Source organism: Metarhizium album (genome assembly GCF_000804445.1).
Source record: "Metarhizium album ARSEF 1941 chromosome Unknown scaffold_17, whole genome shotgun sequence".
Taxonomy (NCBI): Eukaryota; Fungi; Ascomycota; class Sordariomycetes; order Hypocreales; family Clavicipitaceae; genus Metarhizium; species Metarhizium album.
Genome location: NW_024467591.1, coordinates 338,694 through 352,948, shown reverse-complemented (window position 1 = coordinate 352,948; position 14,255 = coordinate 338,694). Strand labels below are relative to the sequence as shown.

The 14,255-nt window shown below is 51.7% G+C and overlaps 6 protein-coding genes across 6 annotated transcripts; 3 read left to right on the top strand and 3 right to left on the bottom strand.

Moving 5' to 3' along the window:
* Positions 1-246: 246 nt before the first annotated feature.
* MAM_06022 (uncharacterized protein) lies at positions 247-2,607 on the bottom strand (the record flags this gene model as incomplete). Its single annotated transcript, XM_040824820.1, has 6 exons — positions 247-299; positions 658-754; positions 830-948; positions 1,001-1,664; positions 1,720-1,841; positions 1,902-2,607. The coding sequence occupies 6 exons, from the start codon at positions 2,605-2,607 to the stop codon at positions 247-249; spliced, it is 1,761 nt and encodes a 586-aa protein (XP_040677240.1).
* Positions 2,608-3,833: 1,226 nt separating this feature from the next.
* Positions 3,834-5,145, top strand: MAM_06021 (Nucleotide-binding, alpha-beta plait; the record flags this gene model as incomplete). The annotated part of the gene is made up of 7 exons (XM_040824819.1): positions 3,834-3,916; positions 4,264-4,315; positions 4,376-4,422; positions 4,490-4,589; positions 4,639-4,892; positions 4,952-5,031; positions 5,093-5,145. The coding sequence occupies 7 exons, from the start codon at positions 3,834-3,836 to the stop codon at positions 5,143-5,145; spliced, it is 669 nt and encodes a 222-aa protein (XP_040677239.1).
* A 1,945-nt stretch (positions 5,146-7,090) lies between these two features.
* On the top strand, positions 7,091-8,345 carry MAM_06020 (Mitochondrial carrier domain protein; the record flags this gene model as incomplete). Its single annotated transcript, XM_040824818.1, has 4 exons — positions 7,091-7,498; positions 7,573-7,848; positions 7,911-8,047; positions 8,105-8,345. The coding sequence occupies 4 exons, from the start codon at positions 7,091-7,093 to the stop codon at positions 8,343-8,345; spliced, it is 1,062 nt and encodes a 353-aa protein (XP_040677238.1).
* Positions 8,346-9,162: 817 nt separating this feature from the next.
* MAM_06019 (Ribosomal protein L18e) lies at positions 9,163-10,285 on the top strand (the record flags this gene model as incomplete). The annotated part of the gene is made up of 4 exons (XM_040824817.1): positions 9,163-9,166; positions 9,253-9,612; positions 9,702-10,069; positions 10,208-10,285. 4 exons carry the CDS (start codon positions 9,163-9,165, stop codon positions 10,283-10,285), a joined length of 810 nt encoding a protein of 269 aa, XP_040677237.1.
* Positions 10,286-10,629: 344 nt separating this feature from the next.
* On the bottom strand, positions 10,630-12,030 carry MAM_06018 (Ribosomal RNA large subunit methyltransferase E; the record flags this gene model as incomplete). The annotated part of the gene is made up of 6 exons (XM_040824816.1): positions 10,630-10,704; positions 10,790-10,951; positions 11,082-11,210; positions 11,291-11,548; positions 11,713-11,763; positions 11,818-12,030. The coding sequence occupies 6 exons, from the start codon at positions 12,028-12,030 to the stop codon at positions 10,630-10,632; spliced, it is 888 nt and encodes a 295-aa protein (XP_040677236.1).
* A 426-nt stretch (positions 12,031-12,456) lies between these two features.
* Positions 12,457-14,250, bottom strand: MAM_06017 (Rossmann-fold NAD(P)(+)-binding protein; the record flags this gene model as incomplete). Its single annotated transcript, XM_040824815.1, has 3 exons — positions 12,457-13,818; positions 13,872-14,156; positions 14,230-14,250. 3 exons carry the CDS (start codon positions 14,248-14,250, stop codon positions 12,457-12,459), a joined length of 1,668 nt encoding a protein of 555 aa, XP_040677235.1.
* Positions 14,251-14,255: the final 5 nt, after the last annotated feature.

Below are 14,255 nucleotides of genomic sequence, written 5' to 3'. Positions count from 1 at the left end.
TGCTCAAAAGCAAAGCGCAGTTTAAGTGACATTATGTATTAATATATTGCACAGTTTCAATTTTTCCGCATGTTCTTTCTTTACGCCAACTCAATACATATAGAGAAGAAAAAAAGAAGAAGAAAACTATTGCTGATTCATTTTTTGTTCATGTCCCCGTGCATGCGCCAAGTCAAGGTTTACAAGATCAAATACAAGCTGCACAGCAGACTTGGACCTGTGAATATGCCCAGCCAGAAAAATAGGTTACCCAGCGTTTTCTGACCTTTGAGCCATTTTGTGCGGCTTAATCGGACCAGCTGTGGCCTTGTGTTAGCTTTGTACTGAAGGACAAACAGACATGCCCATACGTACCGGTAGCTGACACATTTGCAAATCGAGCAAGTAACCCCTCAGTTTATTAAACAAACACCACATGACTAGCTCATGGATACATGCGGACAAAAAAAAGGTTATCAGCGTAGCAGTATGTTTGTCAATCTTCATGGACGAGATAGACGAGTGATACACGTGGCGGAGGAGAAAGACGTGTACGGGACGGTTCCAGTCTCGTGCGAATTGGTCCCAGGATACTGCACCCGTTAGCTGGGTAACACTCTTTCGACCCAGGACAAGATGATGCGTTCGTGTGAAGCATGTATAGATGTGCAAACATACCACTGTTCCACCAGGCGTCGTAGAAACTGCGATCAGCAAAATGCGTGAGTTCGGCAAGGATGTTCAGAATAGTTTCCCAAATGAGATACCAGACGAGCTGTCAGGGTTTAGTCGCGAACAAGGAAGTTGCAGGTGAATGTGCAATAGGATATTGCGTGGGAGCTGAACGCACCAGATACTCCATCATAAATGGGAAAATGAGATCAAGCAAAAGCAGCGGAAATTCTTGAAATCGAGTGGCGAGCGGAAGTCCACTCTCCTTCATCTGGACCGTCTTCATGACCACGGGGTCTGCACAGAAGTTAGTTCTTCAATGGTAGCAAGACAGTTTGGGAGCCTTTACATATGGAGTACTGTGCAACCTGGTTCATCACAAAAAGCACCCCCACCATGGCGACCAGCTTTTCTACGACATACTTCCAACTAACATCTTGAGATCGTGGATACTCCAGTTCATATACCAGCGTTGGTAAGGGTATCCATTCGTAGTGACCCCGAAATGTCAAGTTGTTCGGATATGCCATGTTGGGATCACTAGATGTTCCTCTGAATGTTCCTCTGAGTTCGTCGGCCAACGCATCTACTTCCCACTTGATGATTTGTTCGAATGCTGCAATTTGCTCGTCGTTCAAAGGCTCGCGTGATGCAATTGCCTTTGCGATTTTGTCAATGTCGGTCTCCTTCGATTTGGGTACTTGTGAGAGGGAGTGACGGCGTTCCACGGCAGTTGGAGGAGCTCGGAGATGGTCGATTGATAAGCTAGAGACCGGCGGCACAGCAGATGACGATTCCTTAGATGGGTGGACAAGCTCCAGCTGCTTCAACTTGAAAAGAAGAAATAGGCGTTGTAGGTACACTGTCGAGAGGTGTCCGTTGTAAAAGGCATAAGAATGCTGCTTCATAAGCATGATAATACCATGTAGCACGAAAAAGACAGTATGAGTCCACGGCCAGTCGCGGACATGGGTCCAAGCAATGATGCCAGTAATAAAGTGCGTTTGCCAGATCTGTGGCTTCTGTTAGTTGAGTACAATGGAAGGCTTCATGTCTGCAAATCCCTACGTTTTGAACTATCCATCCACTTCGATCCCAATCGACGACGCGGTGGAATACCAATTTTTGGATGAGCCAGCTTACACCAGTAAGCCCGCACATGACTCCGTCTGAGAGCAAGAGCACGAGTACTATTTGCAAAGCCTACTTAGCATAAACACGAAGTTGAAACGGTTTACTCGTTTGCCTACCATCCCGATGAAACATGGTCTTCATGATCTCATTCGACCCCAACGGAGTGCCATGCGCTCTCCAGTTGTTCACGGAAATCTTGAGAACAAACAGGGCCACAGCCAGCCAAAAGAGAGTATAAAAGCCGTGGAACGGACTGTTTGCCGCGGCCGAGTTGTGCGGATCAAAGGCCGAAAATTGGTGGGTGAAAAAATGGTCACGAAACTTGCGCTTCTGTTTAGCTGCCTTGTCTGGGTATTTTGCGGACTCCGAAGTCCGTCGAAGCAGCTCTTGGAGAGCCTGGTCGTCTCCAGGATATATTCGTACTCCGCCGAAGTCATCGCGGACTATGTTGGAGTCAACTTTTGCAGAGAGTAACTCTGTTTCGCTCATGCGCTTCTTCGCCTTTCTCCTCTGCAAAAGTTGTCGTCCTTGTTGTTGTTGATGACCATGGTCATGTTGCGGATGCTGATGCTGATAGTCCCGTCCCCCGAGGGCATATGCTGGGCGAACATTTTCATCGTAATCTTCTTCACTGGGGGTTTCAGACGTGGGCCCGGGGCTTTCCAGCGACATTCCTGCCTCGCGCAAAGCTTCGCCGAGAGATCTTGGCTGTGTCTGACGAGCACTGTGATGCGAGAGACTGCCGTTGACACCATCCACATGCCGATTTGGCGGATTGCTGGGAGGCCGCTCATCTAGAGTCCTCGTCAAGGTGCTGTGCATAGCTCCAATCCTATTCATATTGATCTTGTCGTCAAAAGGTACTGGGAAAGTGGAAGAGATGATTGAAGACAAGTGGCTATGCAAAGCTCGACTCTGCAGCCAGTACAAGCGAAAACATTGGGAGAAAGGGAATCCGAAAAGGGTGTAGTTTCACGTTTACGTGCGTGATGATATTGCAGCTTGGACTGCAGGTCGTGCCTGCCATCTATTCCGATCTCAATGTCGCCAGTTAGGGCTTGGCTTATGTCTTGCATGACATTGCCGTCAAATGTCAGTCAGCAACAGCCTGTTGCGGAAGGTGCGGGATGTGCTGATGGGAAACGCAGGCACTCTTCTCAAATGATGATAATTTAGCGTCTCGCGGTCTAGGCGGCCGTCGGAGGTTGTGGCATTCTGGTGTCCGAACTGGAGCCTGGGATCCGAGCAATCCGTGAGCTGGACAAGTTGACGGAACCAAAGTAGCCAAAGTTGGCATGACGGCAACGTCAACTGATAAATAAGCTTCGTACGACCCGGAAGCTGGCATCTATGCCCGATCATTCACAATCCCTGTGAATAAAATCCACGGTCGCGGATACCTTGTTCGTGTCCGTCGGACTTATTACAAGTCCGTAATCCCTTGGCTGAGTCTCTGTAAATCATGATTCAATGTTGCTGCTGTTAAGGTTAGACATTGCTGGCAAGTACAATCCTTCAACGTTTCTGTGGATCACTTGCGGATTGGAGCTGTGGCTGTTACTCGCAAACGCTGGAAGCACTGGCAGACCATGTACGGAGTACAGTAAAGTGGTTTCTGCATTTGCGCAAGAACATAACTAAACAATACAATCACTTAATTTGCGACGCTGTACCTAGATGCATCGCTCTTCAGTCTTGACTGCCAAAGTCACCTCCCACCCCCTGTGACGCTCTCGACAATGACATCAACGTGACGGCTTGGAAGGCTTGGCAACCAGTCAGGCGAACCTCTCCACTTTTCGCTCGCCTCGATGCTTATGTCAGCAGACAAAACTTTACAGCCAGTCTAGTCCATACAGATGCTTGGCTTCACAACTCCGCCAACCACGGCTGAACCTCATAACCTGCCAGCCTCATCAGCGGTTAATTATCATCAGCTGCTTCCTATCCAGTCGTTGTTGTCAAGAGCTGTTCCGTCAGACCTGCCATTCTACCTCTAGCTCTGTAGTCCAATTCTCTTACCGCCTCAGCCGCAGCACACCGCAATCATGTCTCGCGGCGGCAACACCCTCTACGTTACCGGCTTCACCCACGGCACCCGCGCTCGCGATCTTGCCTACGAGTTCGAACGGTATGTCAACTACGCTCACGCTCACGCTCTTCGCCTTCGTTGCCGTCCTCCGCGCCTCGCCTCTCCGCCCACCACCCCGTCCTGTCTCGCCGACGAGAGATAGATCCTCCCGGCATCTTGTCCTCCTACCTAGGCTCGGTGTCGCTCCAGATCAGCCCCCGTCGTCTCGTCGTGCCTTCGTCTTCGTCGCAGCCGCCTACCCGCCCTGATTGTCCCTCCCCATGCTCCCTCCCACCTCCTTCACGTCGGTCGTCGGTATGCTAGCTCGCCTCGACAAGCGCTCTTCGTTCGGGTCGATTTTTAGCCTGCACCTCGGCGCGTGCAAGTGATACGTTTTCTGATATCAGCCCTCGGCGGCCAAACGTCGATATCGAAATTCATCAGCCGGAGTGTATACACGTACGTTTTTCTACTAAAAGAAAGTACTGACATGATGTTACTATAGCTATGGACGTCTAGTCCGTTGCGACATTCCAGCTCCAAGGTCTTCTTCTAGTCGGCTGTAAGTTTGACGTTTGTTTTTATTTTATTTTTTTCCGAATACGCCGTACACATGCTAACCTTTTGCGCCAGCTTCGCCTTCGTCGAGTACGAGGACCGGCGGGACGCTGATGATGCTTACTATGAGATGCATAACAAGCGTATCACTCGCGACGCTACCCTGAAGATTGAGGTATGTTTTCCATGGTCATCGCCTTATATCAAGTCCTAACACGGCGTAGTGGGCGAGAACTCCTCCTTCAGCATCATGGCGATTCGAGTCTGGTCGTGACCGTGACCGTCGTCCTGGTGGTAGCGGTAGTGGCAGTGGCGGCGGCCGTTCTCCTTGTCGTGGACGATCTCGGTCTCCTCGACGCAGCACACGAGACTACTCTCCTCGCAAGGATGACCGCCGTGACCGTGACCGTGACCGTGACCGTGACTATGACCGCGACAGCCGTCGGGATCGCGACCGTTCTCGAAGCCCTGATACTCGGTAAGCGTCAAGTACGTCTGTTGAGACATTAAGCTCAACTGGCTAATTCTTTCTTCCAGCGATCGTGATCGCGATGCCAAGGACGACCGTGACGACCGTGACCGCCGTGAAAACGGGACTAACGGCGATGACAGAAAGGGTAAGCACAAGCGATGATGGATCGCCCTGGGGCTAATTGACGATTAGCTAATGCAACGTAGGCGATGACAGCCCTCCTACCGCTCGCGACGATGATGTCGATGTGGAGGAGTAAACAGAAGCAGCTTAGTAACAGTCTGTCTAACCTCAGTTTTGGGTCTTTTTATCGCCGGGTATTTTGATGGTATCCTCGTGTTGCCTTGGCACTGCGACACGATTGTTGTTCTTTCTCCCGTTTTTCCTCACTTATGGTCCGATATTGTTCTAGTTACCAGTCGGTCGATCGAGATGGAAATACAGCGTCGTAGAAGTTTGTTGGTGCAGTGGCATCTTGGTAATGCCTCCCACGAGATGCTTGTTCAACTAAATAGTGTAAGAGCAAGATCGATGCTCGTAGGCGCATCTCAAGCTAGTTAGAAAATGGTTTGTACGGGTGGGTTTATACCGGACAATGAATTTAATTGACCAGACTGCGATATCTAAAGTGTGACGGATCCGAACGGCGTATATGAGGGGGCGTCTCCTTTTCCAGCTCCTTGATTGTATTGTAGTCCGTTGGAGTTTCCGTGCACAATCCAGTGTGGCAGCCGCGAAGATGCTTTCTGTTCATACGCCGACGCCGTAGGATGACGTCTCATCAATCGCTCACAGGCGCGCACCTGAAACAGCGCTACTTGCCCATATCAAATGCTACGGACATCCAGACCGGGCCGTGGGGCTTGCTCACTTGAAGATTCCCGTGATAAACAACTGCGTGTCCCGTACTGGCCGAAATGGCGGTGCCGGCGCGAGACAAAGGTTGGTGGCCCTGTAAGCCATTTCCATCGACGGCTTCAGAGAGTGCCCAAGCCTGACACAGGTGCTCTCAGTCTCTAGTCTTGATTTGCTAGATTTGACTGGTCTGGGCGCCGCGCCCATTGTGCCAGCCCTGTGGATCGCTCCCAAAGCTTAACGTAGCACTGTTCTTTCAAATCGACGGGGTCCTTGTTCGACCCCCCCCCCCCCGCCTTTGGAGAGCGATTGTCTCATAATAAGTTACTCCGTACTAGTAAACAATGCCGTTTGGGAAGCCCAGACACGCGAGGTGCATTTGGAGGGATGGCGTCAAGTGGTTTCCATGTTATACAATGCTGACACGGAGTGGTCAACTGGCTCATTTGACCGGGATCCACTTTCAGCGGCACCTGGACAAGCCCAGTGCAGTCTGGAGGGGACTTGTTGCTGAGCTGCCGCCATCACAGGGCCCTGCTGGCTCCTCCATGTCCACTAAAATAGCCCACGGCCGCACGCAGCATTGTCTAACCGCTGGAGGTCCGGCACTGTCATCTGCCCAGCCCAGTGCTCACGCCGCCCTCAGCCTCCTTCCTGGCCTTCGTCTAGCCTCCGTCTAGCCTCCGTCGAGTGCTCTCGCTTTCTCGGACTTGGGCGTCTCTTCCCATTCTTTCTCCTGCCGATTGCCTCAGTATTCTTCGGCAACATTTTTGCCCCCAAACACGATTGCTTCACACCCTATTGTACAGAGCCTTCCACCTGGATATATCATCGTCACCAGCGTCGCAGCATCGGCGCATTGCTGCCTGCCTCGTCCGCGGAATCAAAAGTAGCCGACCCCTTGCCCACCGCCCACGAGAACCAACACACTCGACGATACCCGCTTCTGGCACTCTCCACTCTACCGCGACGAAAAAACCCTCCAACGACTTGTGCTCCTGGAATCCGTGGGATATCCTCGATGCTCTCAACTTCAAGACCATAGCGATCCGTTTTCTGTTGCTATTTCGCGTCCTTCTCGCAGCGATCAACTCTTCAGGCTCCGTCCTCGCTCTCGCCGAAACGTGACACATCTAGCCTCTTGACCGACTGAAACACATCGCCTCGGAAGCGTCCCCCGGCTCTTCGATCGCAGTCGATGCAAGCTTGCCCGGTGGCACGGGGACTCAGGCTCAGTGATTTGGGGAAGGGTGTGTGATGCCCAATTGGGTTTGACAAGAACTCGATTTTGCAGCCGCTTTCGATTTTCTTCCCAAGGGCAACTCCTTGACCATCGCCTGTGTCACACAATGTCTGTGGTAAAGGGATCTCAGTTGCAATCACCATCGTCGACTCCGCACAACGCTCAGATGCAGCCGTCCGATACCAGTCTTGCCCGACCTGAGGCCGTGCCAGCTCCTGATCGATTTATTGGATTCAGGGAGAAGATCTCACAGCCTGTTCTCGCGGCATTTTGCGCGGGTGGTATTGCTGGTGCCGTTTCGAGAACAGTGGTCTCACCGCTTGAACGGTTGAAAATCCTGTTGCAGGTCCAAAGTGCAGGGCGGGATGCCTACAAACTGTCTGTTGGGCAGGCTTTGGGTAAGATGTGGAAGGAGGAAGGATGGAGGGGGTTCATGCGCGGGAACGGAACGAATTGCATTCGTATTGTGCCCTATTCTGCTGTTCAGTTTAGCAGTTATAATTTTTATAAACGGGTAAGCAATCATAATGGCGGCAGGAGGAGATAAACGGACAGAGTCCTCGGAAACTAACATGTTTTGGGCGGCAGAATATCTTCGAATCATATCCAGGACAGGAGCTTGCTCCCTTTACCCGGCTGATATGTGGTGGTATCGCCGGCATTACCTCCGTCTTTTTCACATACCCACTCGACATCGTTCGAACGAGACTGTCTATTCAGACGGCCAGCTTCGCCGAGTTGGGATCAAAACCTGCACATATGCCCGGCATGTGGGCCACCATGGTTCAGATGTATAGGACCGAGGGCGGTATAGCAGCATTGTATCGTGGTATCGTCCCGACTGTTACTGGTGTTGCCCCATATGTATGTCCTCGCACTAATTCCTGAAACTCGTCACTCGCAGAGCACTAACCAGGCGCCTGTAGGTCGGCCTAAACTTTATGGTCTATGAATCTGTCAGAAAATACTTGACGTACGATGGCGAGCAGAACCCCAGCGCATCAAGAAAATTGTTGGCAGGTGCCATATCCGGAGCTGTTGCTCAAACATTCACCTATCCGTTGTATGTCTAACTAAAATACTGTGTTGTAAGTGACAGTGCGTTTGCTGACCTAACTAGTGACGTACTCCGAAGACGCTTCCAGATCAACACCATGTCCGGCATGGGATACCAATACAAGGGCGTACTTGACGCCATCCGCGTCATTGTTGGCCAAGAAGGCCTCCGCGGCCTCTACAAAGGCATCGTGCCCAACTTGCTCAAGGTTGCTCCCAGCATGGCGTCAAGCTGGCTGAGCTTCGAAATGACGCGCGACTTCCTGACCGGCTTAAAGCCGGAAGTGAGCCCGGCGGCCTTGTAATAAAGCATGTATAAATTCCTGCGAGAACGGAAACAAAACCACTGCATTTTCATTGGTGTCGTCTCATGCATATATCCTTTCTTTCTACTTCAATTATCTCACGTTGGCTTGGCCCCTACATTATCTAAAATTTTATCATTTTGGTTGTTCATTTTGTTCAGTCCATTGTCTTTTTCATTCAACACCCCTTTTTGATAAGCTAGCATTTTGTTTGGGCGGATATTTCACAATAGAAAGAAAATCTATGGGATCATGGATGGAACATCACGAGGGATAAAGAAGGCTGTTTGCCACTGAAGAGAAAAAAAATCAGACTCAGAATCGATCTAGATATCTAGACCGAAGGCCCGTAAGGGAAAGCGTGATGAGGGGCTTTACGCGAGTACGGGCGGAATCTGGCATGGATAGACGGAGCCTGGAATAGACGAGCAACTTGCTCATATTATGACTCTAATACTGGTCGTGAAGACGATGTGTGTTCAGGTGATGCTCAAAGACAATGGGGAGAATTGGCGTTCATTTTTCCGTCCCAACCTCTGGGTTTATGTGTGGAAAAACTCGTCAAGCTGACCCGGCATAATACGTAATCTGGATGGCTCCACGCGACTCGAAACTAACTAGTTTCCAAGAGCTCGCCGCAAGCCCTAACTGCCTGTGCTCACCGCCAACCACCTGGCATTTCCTCGGCCAATCACAGTCCCGCACCACCCCGAAGCCCTGAAATTTTGTTTTCGAAATACCTCACGGTCATCCCGCCCGCTGAACACTCCCATCGAAGATCCCCATCGCCAACTGAACACCAACGACCACCGCCGCCATGGGTACGTGAACAGAAAACCATTCGATTAGCCCGCGTATGCGAGTGAGAGAGGTCACCGCGTCAATTGCACCCTTTGACTTGCTAAAGCAAAGGACTGCCGGAAATTTGACTACGTGCCTCTTCTTGCGGTCGAAAGCGCCTCCCGGTCGAGAGGATTTCCACCACAATATCGTCAAATCATCTCTGTCTGCTGCGTCCTCCCGATACTGGGTGCGCAATGGACTGACGGAGAAGAGAAAAAGACGATTTGGAAGTTTTCTTGCCGGCCGGGAGAAGACGGCTTTCTTTTCAGAGCATGCTTAGAAAACACGGCTGACGATGGAACACTTTTGTCACCTTCAGGTATCGATCTTAACCGCCACCACGTCAAGGGCACTCATCGCGAGAACCCCAAGAGCGACAATGTCTACCTCAAGCTCTTGGTGAAGCTCTACCGCTTTCTTGCACGTGAGTATCCCTTCCATGGTCCATCAAGAAAGTCGACTTCCTCCAGATCGCAGGGAACACATCTGACAATTCTTTTGTTTTTTTTGCAGGCCGCACGGATGCCAGCTTCAACAAGGTCGTTCTCCGACGCCTCTTCATGTCCAAGATCAACCGGCCCCCCGTCTCGCTGTCCCGCATCGTCGGCAACATCAACAAGGAGGGGGAGAAGCGCACCGTCGTCGTTGTCGGCACCGTCACCGACGACAACCGCCTTCTGACCTTCCCCAAGGTCACTGTCGCTGCTCTGCGATTCACCGCCACCGCTCGCGCCCGCATCCTCAAGGCCGGCGGTGAGGCCATCACCCTGGATCAGCTTGCTCTTCGTGCTCCCACAGGCAGCAACACTCTCATCCTGCGTGGACCCAAGAACTCTCGCGAGGCTGTCAAGCACTTTGGCATGGGTCCTCACAAGCACAAGGTCAGTTTTTTTTTGGGTCCTTCGATTCTGTGTATACCTGGTTTTCGTTTCTTTTGCGACTGCCACGGGACATTCGTTACCGTTACCTGTGGTCCAAATTGCCAGTGTAAAAAAAACAGTGACTGACTCCCCTTACAGAAGCCCCACGTCGTCTCCAAGGGCCGCAAGTTCGAGCGTGCTCGTGGCCGAAGACGCTCTCGCGGCTTCAAGGTTTAAAGCGGCTAGGTAGACGGAGCGAAGGTGACAATATCCTGTGGTCTGCACCGGGGGAGGCATGCGGCGGCGAAGGCGAAAGGGATTCGACCCCGGTTAGGCTTGGTAAATGGGTCTTTGCATGGAACAAGCGCGGCTCGGTATCTCACGACAAAATATATGAATTTGCGCACGATGCATCTCGATTAGTGTCTTTTCCCTTTCTGTCGCCGTGATATGGTATAAAATGCTTCATATGCTCTGTTCCCCTTGTGAAGCGTGACACAGTCCGGTCAATATCGATACACGACCGATGCCCCTATATACAGTCCATTTTTTACACTGCCACACCAGCTATCATACACATGTTATACAGCGTCTTGAAAGTCAACGACGACACCCGCCCTCCGCCTCAACGCAACAAAATAAGCCTCCTTGCTCTCCTGCAAAACATCAGCGCCCGTCAACACACCCACCCAAAACGAAAAGCAGCAGGCCATGCATGGTCCACGGACAAAGAAAACTCACGCTTCTAGAAGACTCAGGCTTCTCCCTGAACACCTTTGCAAACATCCTAGTCAACCTCGCCTCGAACTTCTTATCCTCGCCGCCCTGGTAAAACTTGCACACGAAATGCCCACCCGGCCTAAGAGTATCGCTTGCGAACTGGAGCGCGGCCGCACATAGATCCTATTCCTGTCAGCTCCTCCACGTCGAAGCCAGAATGACGGCAAAAAAACCGACGGCCGCTGCAAAAGAAAGAAAAGAGGGGAAACAGAAATCATAGTCGGCAACGCAGGACTCAAAAGCAGGCCCATACCATGCTGCCCGCGTGGTCTCGAAACGCAACGCCACTCGTGTTCATCAGCCTGCGATACGGGTTGGTCAACGTGTTGGCCATATAGCCGGAGCTTCGATCCCAGGGTGCTGACATGTCACTCAAAACCACCTATGAGACACGACAAAAAAGCACAGTCAGCATCGCATCGCATCGCAACAGGGCACAGGCCCGCCTCGCCAAAGACTCACATCCACCAGCGCCGACGTCCCATTGCCCTCCCGCTCCTCGGAAGCCCGTCTCTCGCGATCAATGTAGCTGATCGCCTCCCCTTCCCCCTGGCCCCTCTCGGCAGGTCTCCCCATCCGGGCGATGAACTCCTTCACAAGCCTCTGCACACCCGGCGACAAGAAGTCCCCCTGGAAGGTGGCCACCCCGCGCGGCGGCTGCGCAGGTATGAGGTCTATCCCGACAACGCTGCCATGCGGCCTGGTCCGCTCCTGAGCGACCTGCGTTACCAATCAACACGACCGTCCCGTCCTCAGAACGTGTCTTCAGTCACGAGAAGAAAGGGCGGGGTCGTGTCATACTTGTGACCAGCTCCCCGGCGCGTATCCCTGCTCCCCGTCAGTTACATAGCAGAGGTGGGCATGGCGAAGTGAGCCCGCCATACCAAGTCGACAACAGTCTGTCCAGGCCTGAAAAATCGATACTTCGAATCCATCTACAACTCATTAGGTATGCCCTTGCTGGCGAAAGGGTAAAGGGGAAACAGTACCTCGAGGAGCTTAAAGGCAGCTCTGCTCTTTAAGCCCTGCACTTTTGCTTCTCTCGAAAACGTGTCCTTTGCTCGGCGCTGCTTCCACCGCGAGTTGGATGATGACCATCGGATGTCAGCCTTTGCAGTGAATGTAGGTGCGACAAGGTGTGAGCCTCTGCACGAGTAAGAGCAGAGAGGACTTTGTATTCGGAGGAGTAGTCGAGTGGTCATTGTGAGACGACTGGAAGTGCTGCCCGGCTTTCAGCTCCCCGTATTCCGGGTTCAGCTCATCGTATGCAACCTTTGATGGCGTGAGGTTGAACATTCGTCTCCAGGTGGTGAACTCATGGATTTCAAATAAACAATTAAAGTGGGTCGGTCCAACTGCGCAAACTCCAAAGTCACTACCCTAAACAACATATAATCACAATCGTCAATACAACAATCAAATATACCCAAGCAATATGAGGGGTTGAACATGACGATTCAAACAAATGACTGCTCAATAATGCTACAATACGCCTACTGAAACTCAAATCCATGTTCACAAACCCTTGAAACCCAAATTAACACCACTTAATGCAAACCCAATATATATAACCAATCACTCCAAGCTCGCTCTTGTATCATCCAGTCATCATGGCCATCAGGTTACACTCAAGCCAAGAAACTAGCATTCACACCTCTGCGATCCCTCTTCAAAGGTGAAAACGAAGTACCTGCGGTAAACGCATTCCTGACGCCGCCCCCGAGGACGGCTCGCGTCCTCCTGCCAGTGGCAGGTTGAGGCTTGGGCTTGACAACCGCTTCGCCGTCATCATCGTCAAACAACGTCGTATTTGCGGCACCAAGTAACTTTCGCTTCTTCTTCTTGGCCTCCCCTTCCGGTGCCTTAGACTGCAAAACGGAGGACGTCTTCTTAGAGGCGGCGATAGGAACGTTTTCCTGGTCTGTGGTAGTTGGATGGTCGGCAGTCTTTTCGGCAGAAATGTCTGGTAGTGACTTCACCTTGGGCGTTCCACGGGACCTCATAACGCGATTTGTCTTTGCGGGAGTGGAATCGCCGAGAGGCACTGATGTTGCCTTTGGTCGTCTCCCACGGGGCTTTGCGGGTTTGCCGGGGGATTTGAACGAGACAGCCGATTTAAATGAGACTTTGGGCTTGGGAGCGGGCTCCTGCTCGCCCTCTGACTCTGATGGTGGCCCTTGGTCGGCTGGCTCATCTGACGTAGGATCTGGATCAGCGTCTGCAGATACATTGTTGGATGACTCCTGGCCAGGATCGTCTGTGAGTGACTTGTTTCGATTCAAGAACGGCGTGACCGAGAAGGCCGACTTCTCGCCAACGGTAGACTTTTCTGCGCCGCGTTTCCTCGTTGGCCTCTCGCGCGCGACAATATCATTGCCTGGTGTTTGAATCGTAATTGACTCAAAGTCCATCTCTGCTGGGGCTCGACGTTTCTTGCCAAGGTCGTCTGTTGACGCGACAGCCTTCCTTGGCTTCTCCTCTCCACCGCAAGGGGGATGACGTGTCTTGTCACTGATCAACTCGGACTGCGCGTCCTCCAGCTGCTCCTTTACTCCCTTGAGCTCGGATTGTAACGTCTTGGACTTCTCCTTGAGGCTAGAGATGCGCTGTTCCAGTCTTTCGTTTTCGGCATTTGCCGAGGCCAACTCTCGTTCGTGTTCCTTCTTGATCTTCTCACGCTCCCTTCTTTCTGCAACGAGCTTTTGTTCGACCTTTTCCAGCCGCAACTTAAGCTCTGCCGTTGCTGTGTCGTCATCCTTGGATTGCAGCCGCAATCTTGACCGCTTTTCATTCTCCAGCTCCACCTCGAGAGAGTCTAGTTGTCGACGAAGATCGTTTCTCTCGGCCACCATTGCCTGGAAGCTGGTAACTTGTGACTGCAAATGCTCCAGCTCTGGCTTGATTCGGTTCAGTTCCCTCGCCAATGCGAACTTCTCTTGCATTGCCTTCCCAGAATCCTGCATTGTGCCGTTCAATGCTTCAATCTCAGCCTGAAGAATGTCAGTGTGACTTGGATTCCGGAGCCATCGTCGTCTCGCCATACCTTGAGGCTGGCCATATCAACGTCTTGCTTCTTCAGTCGTGCCTCTTGCGCACGGATTCTCTGTCTACTGTCATCCAAGTCGAGCTTAGTTTGATCAGAGTCTCTGGTAAGTGAGCTGATCTTGAAGTCCTTCTGGCCGATTTTGTCGCGCAGACTGGCGTTCTCATCTCTCATTGTTAATAATCGTAATTGTAACAGTCGAGCTTCTTCGTCGCGAGTGATGGATTCAGTCTTGTGCAGAGCATCTTGCCTGAGCAATTCAAGTTCATGAATGCGGGCCATGCGCTTGAACAAGTTAGCATTGGCAATCTCAATCACCCAAGCGAGACAAAAAAAAGTTGCTGGTAAAATACCATACCTCATCCAAGTTGTCGCCCATGATTG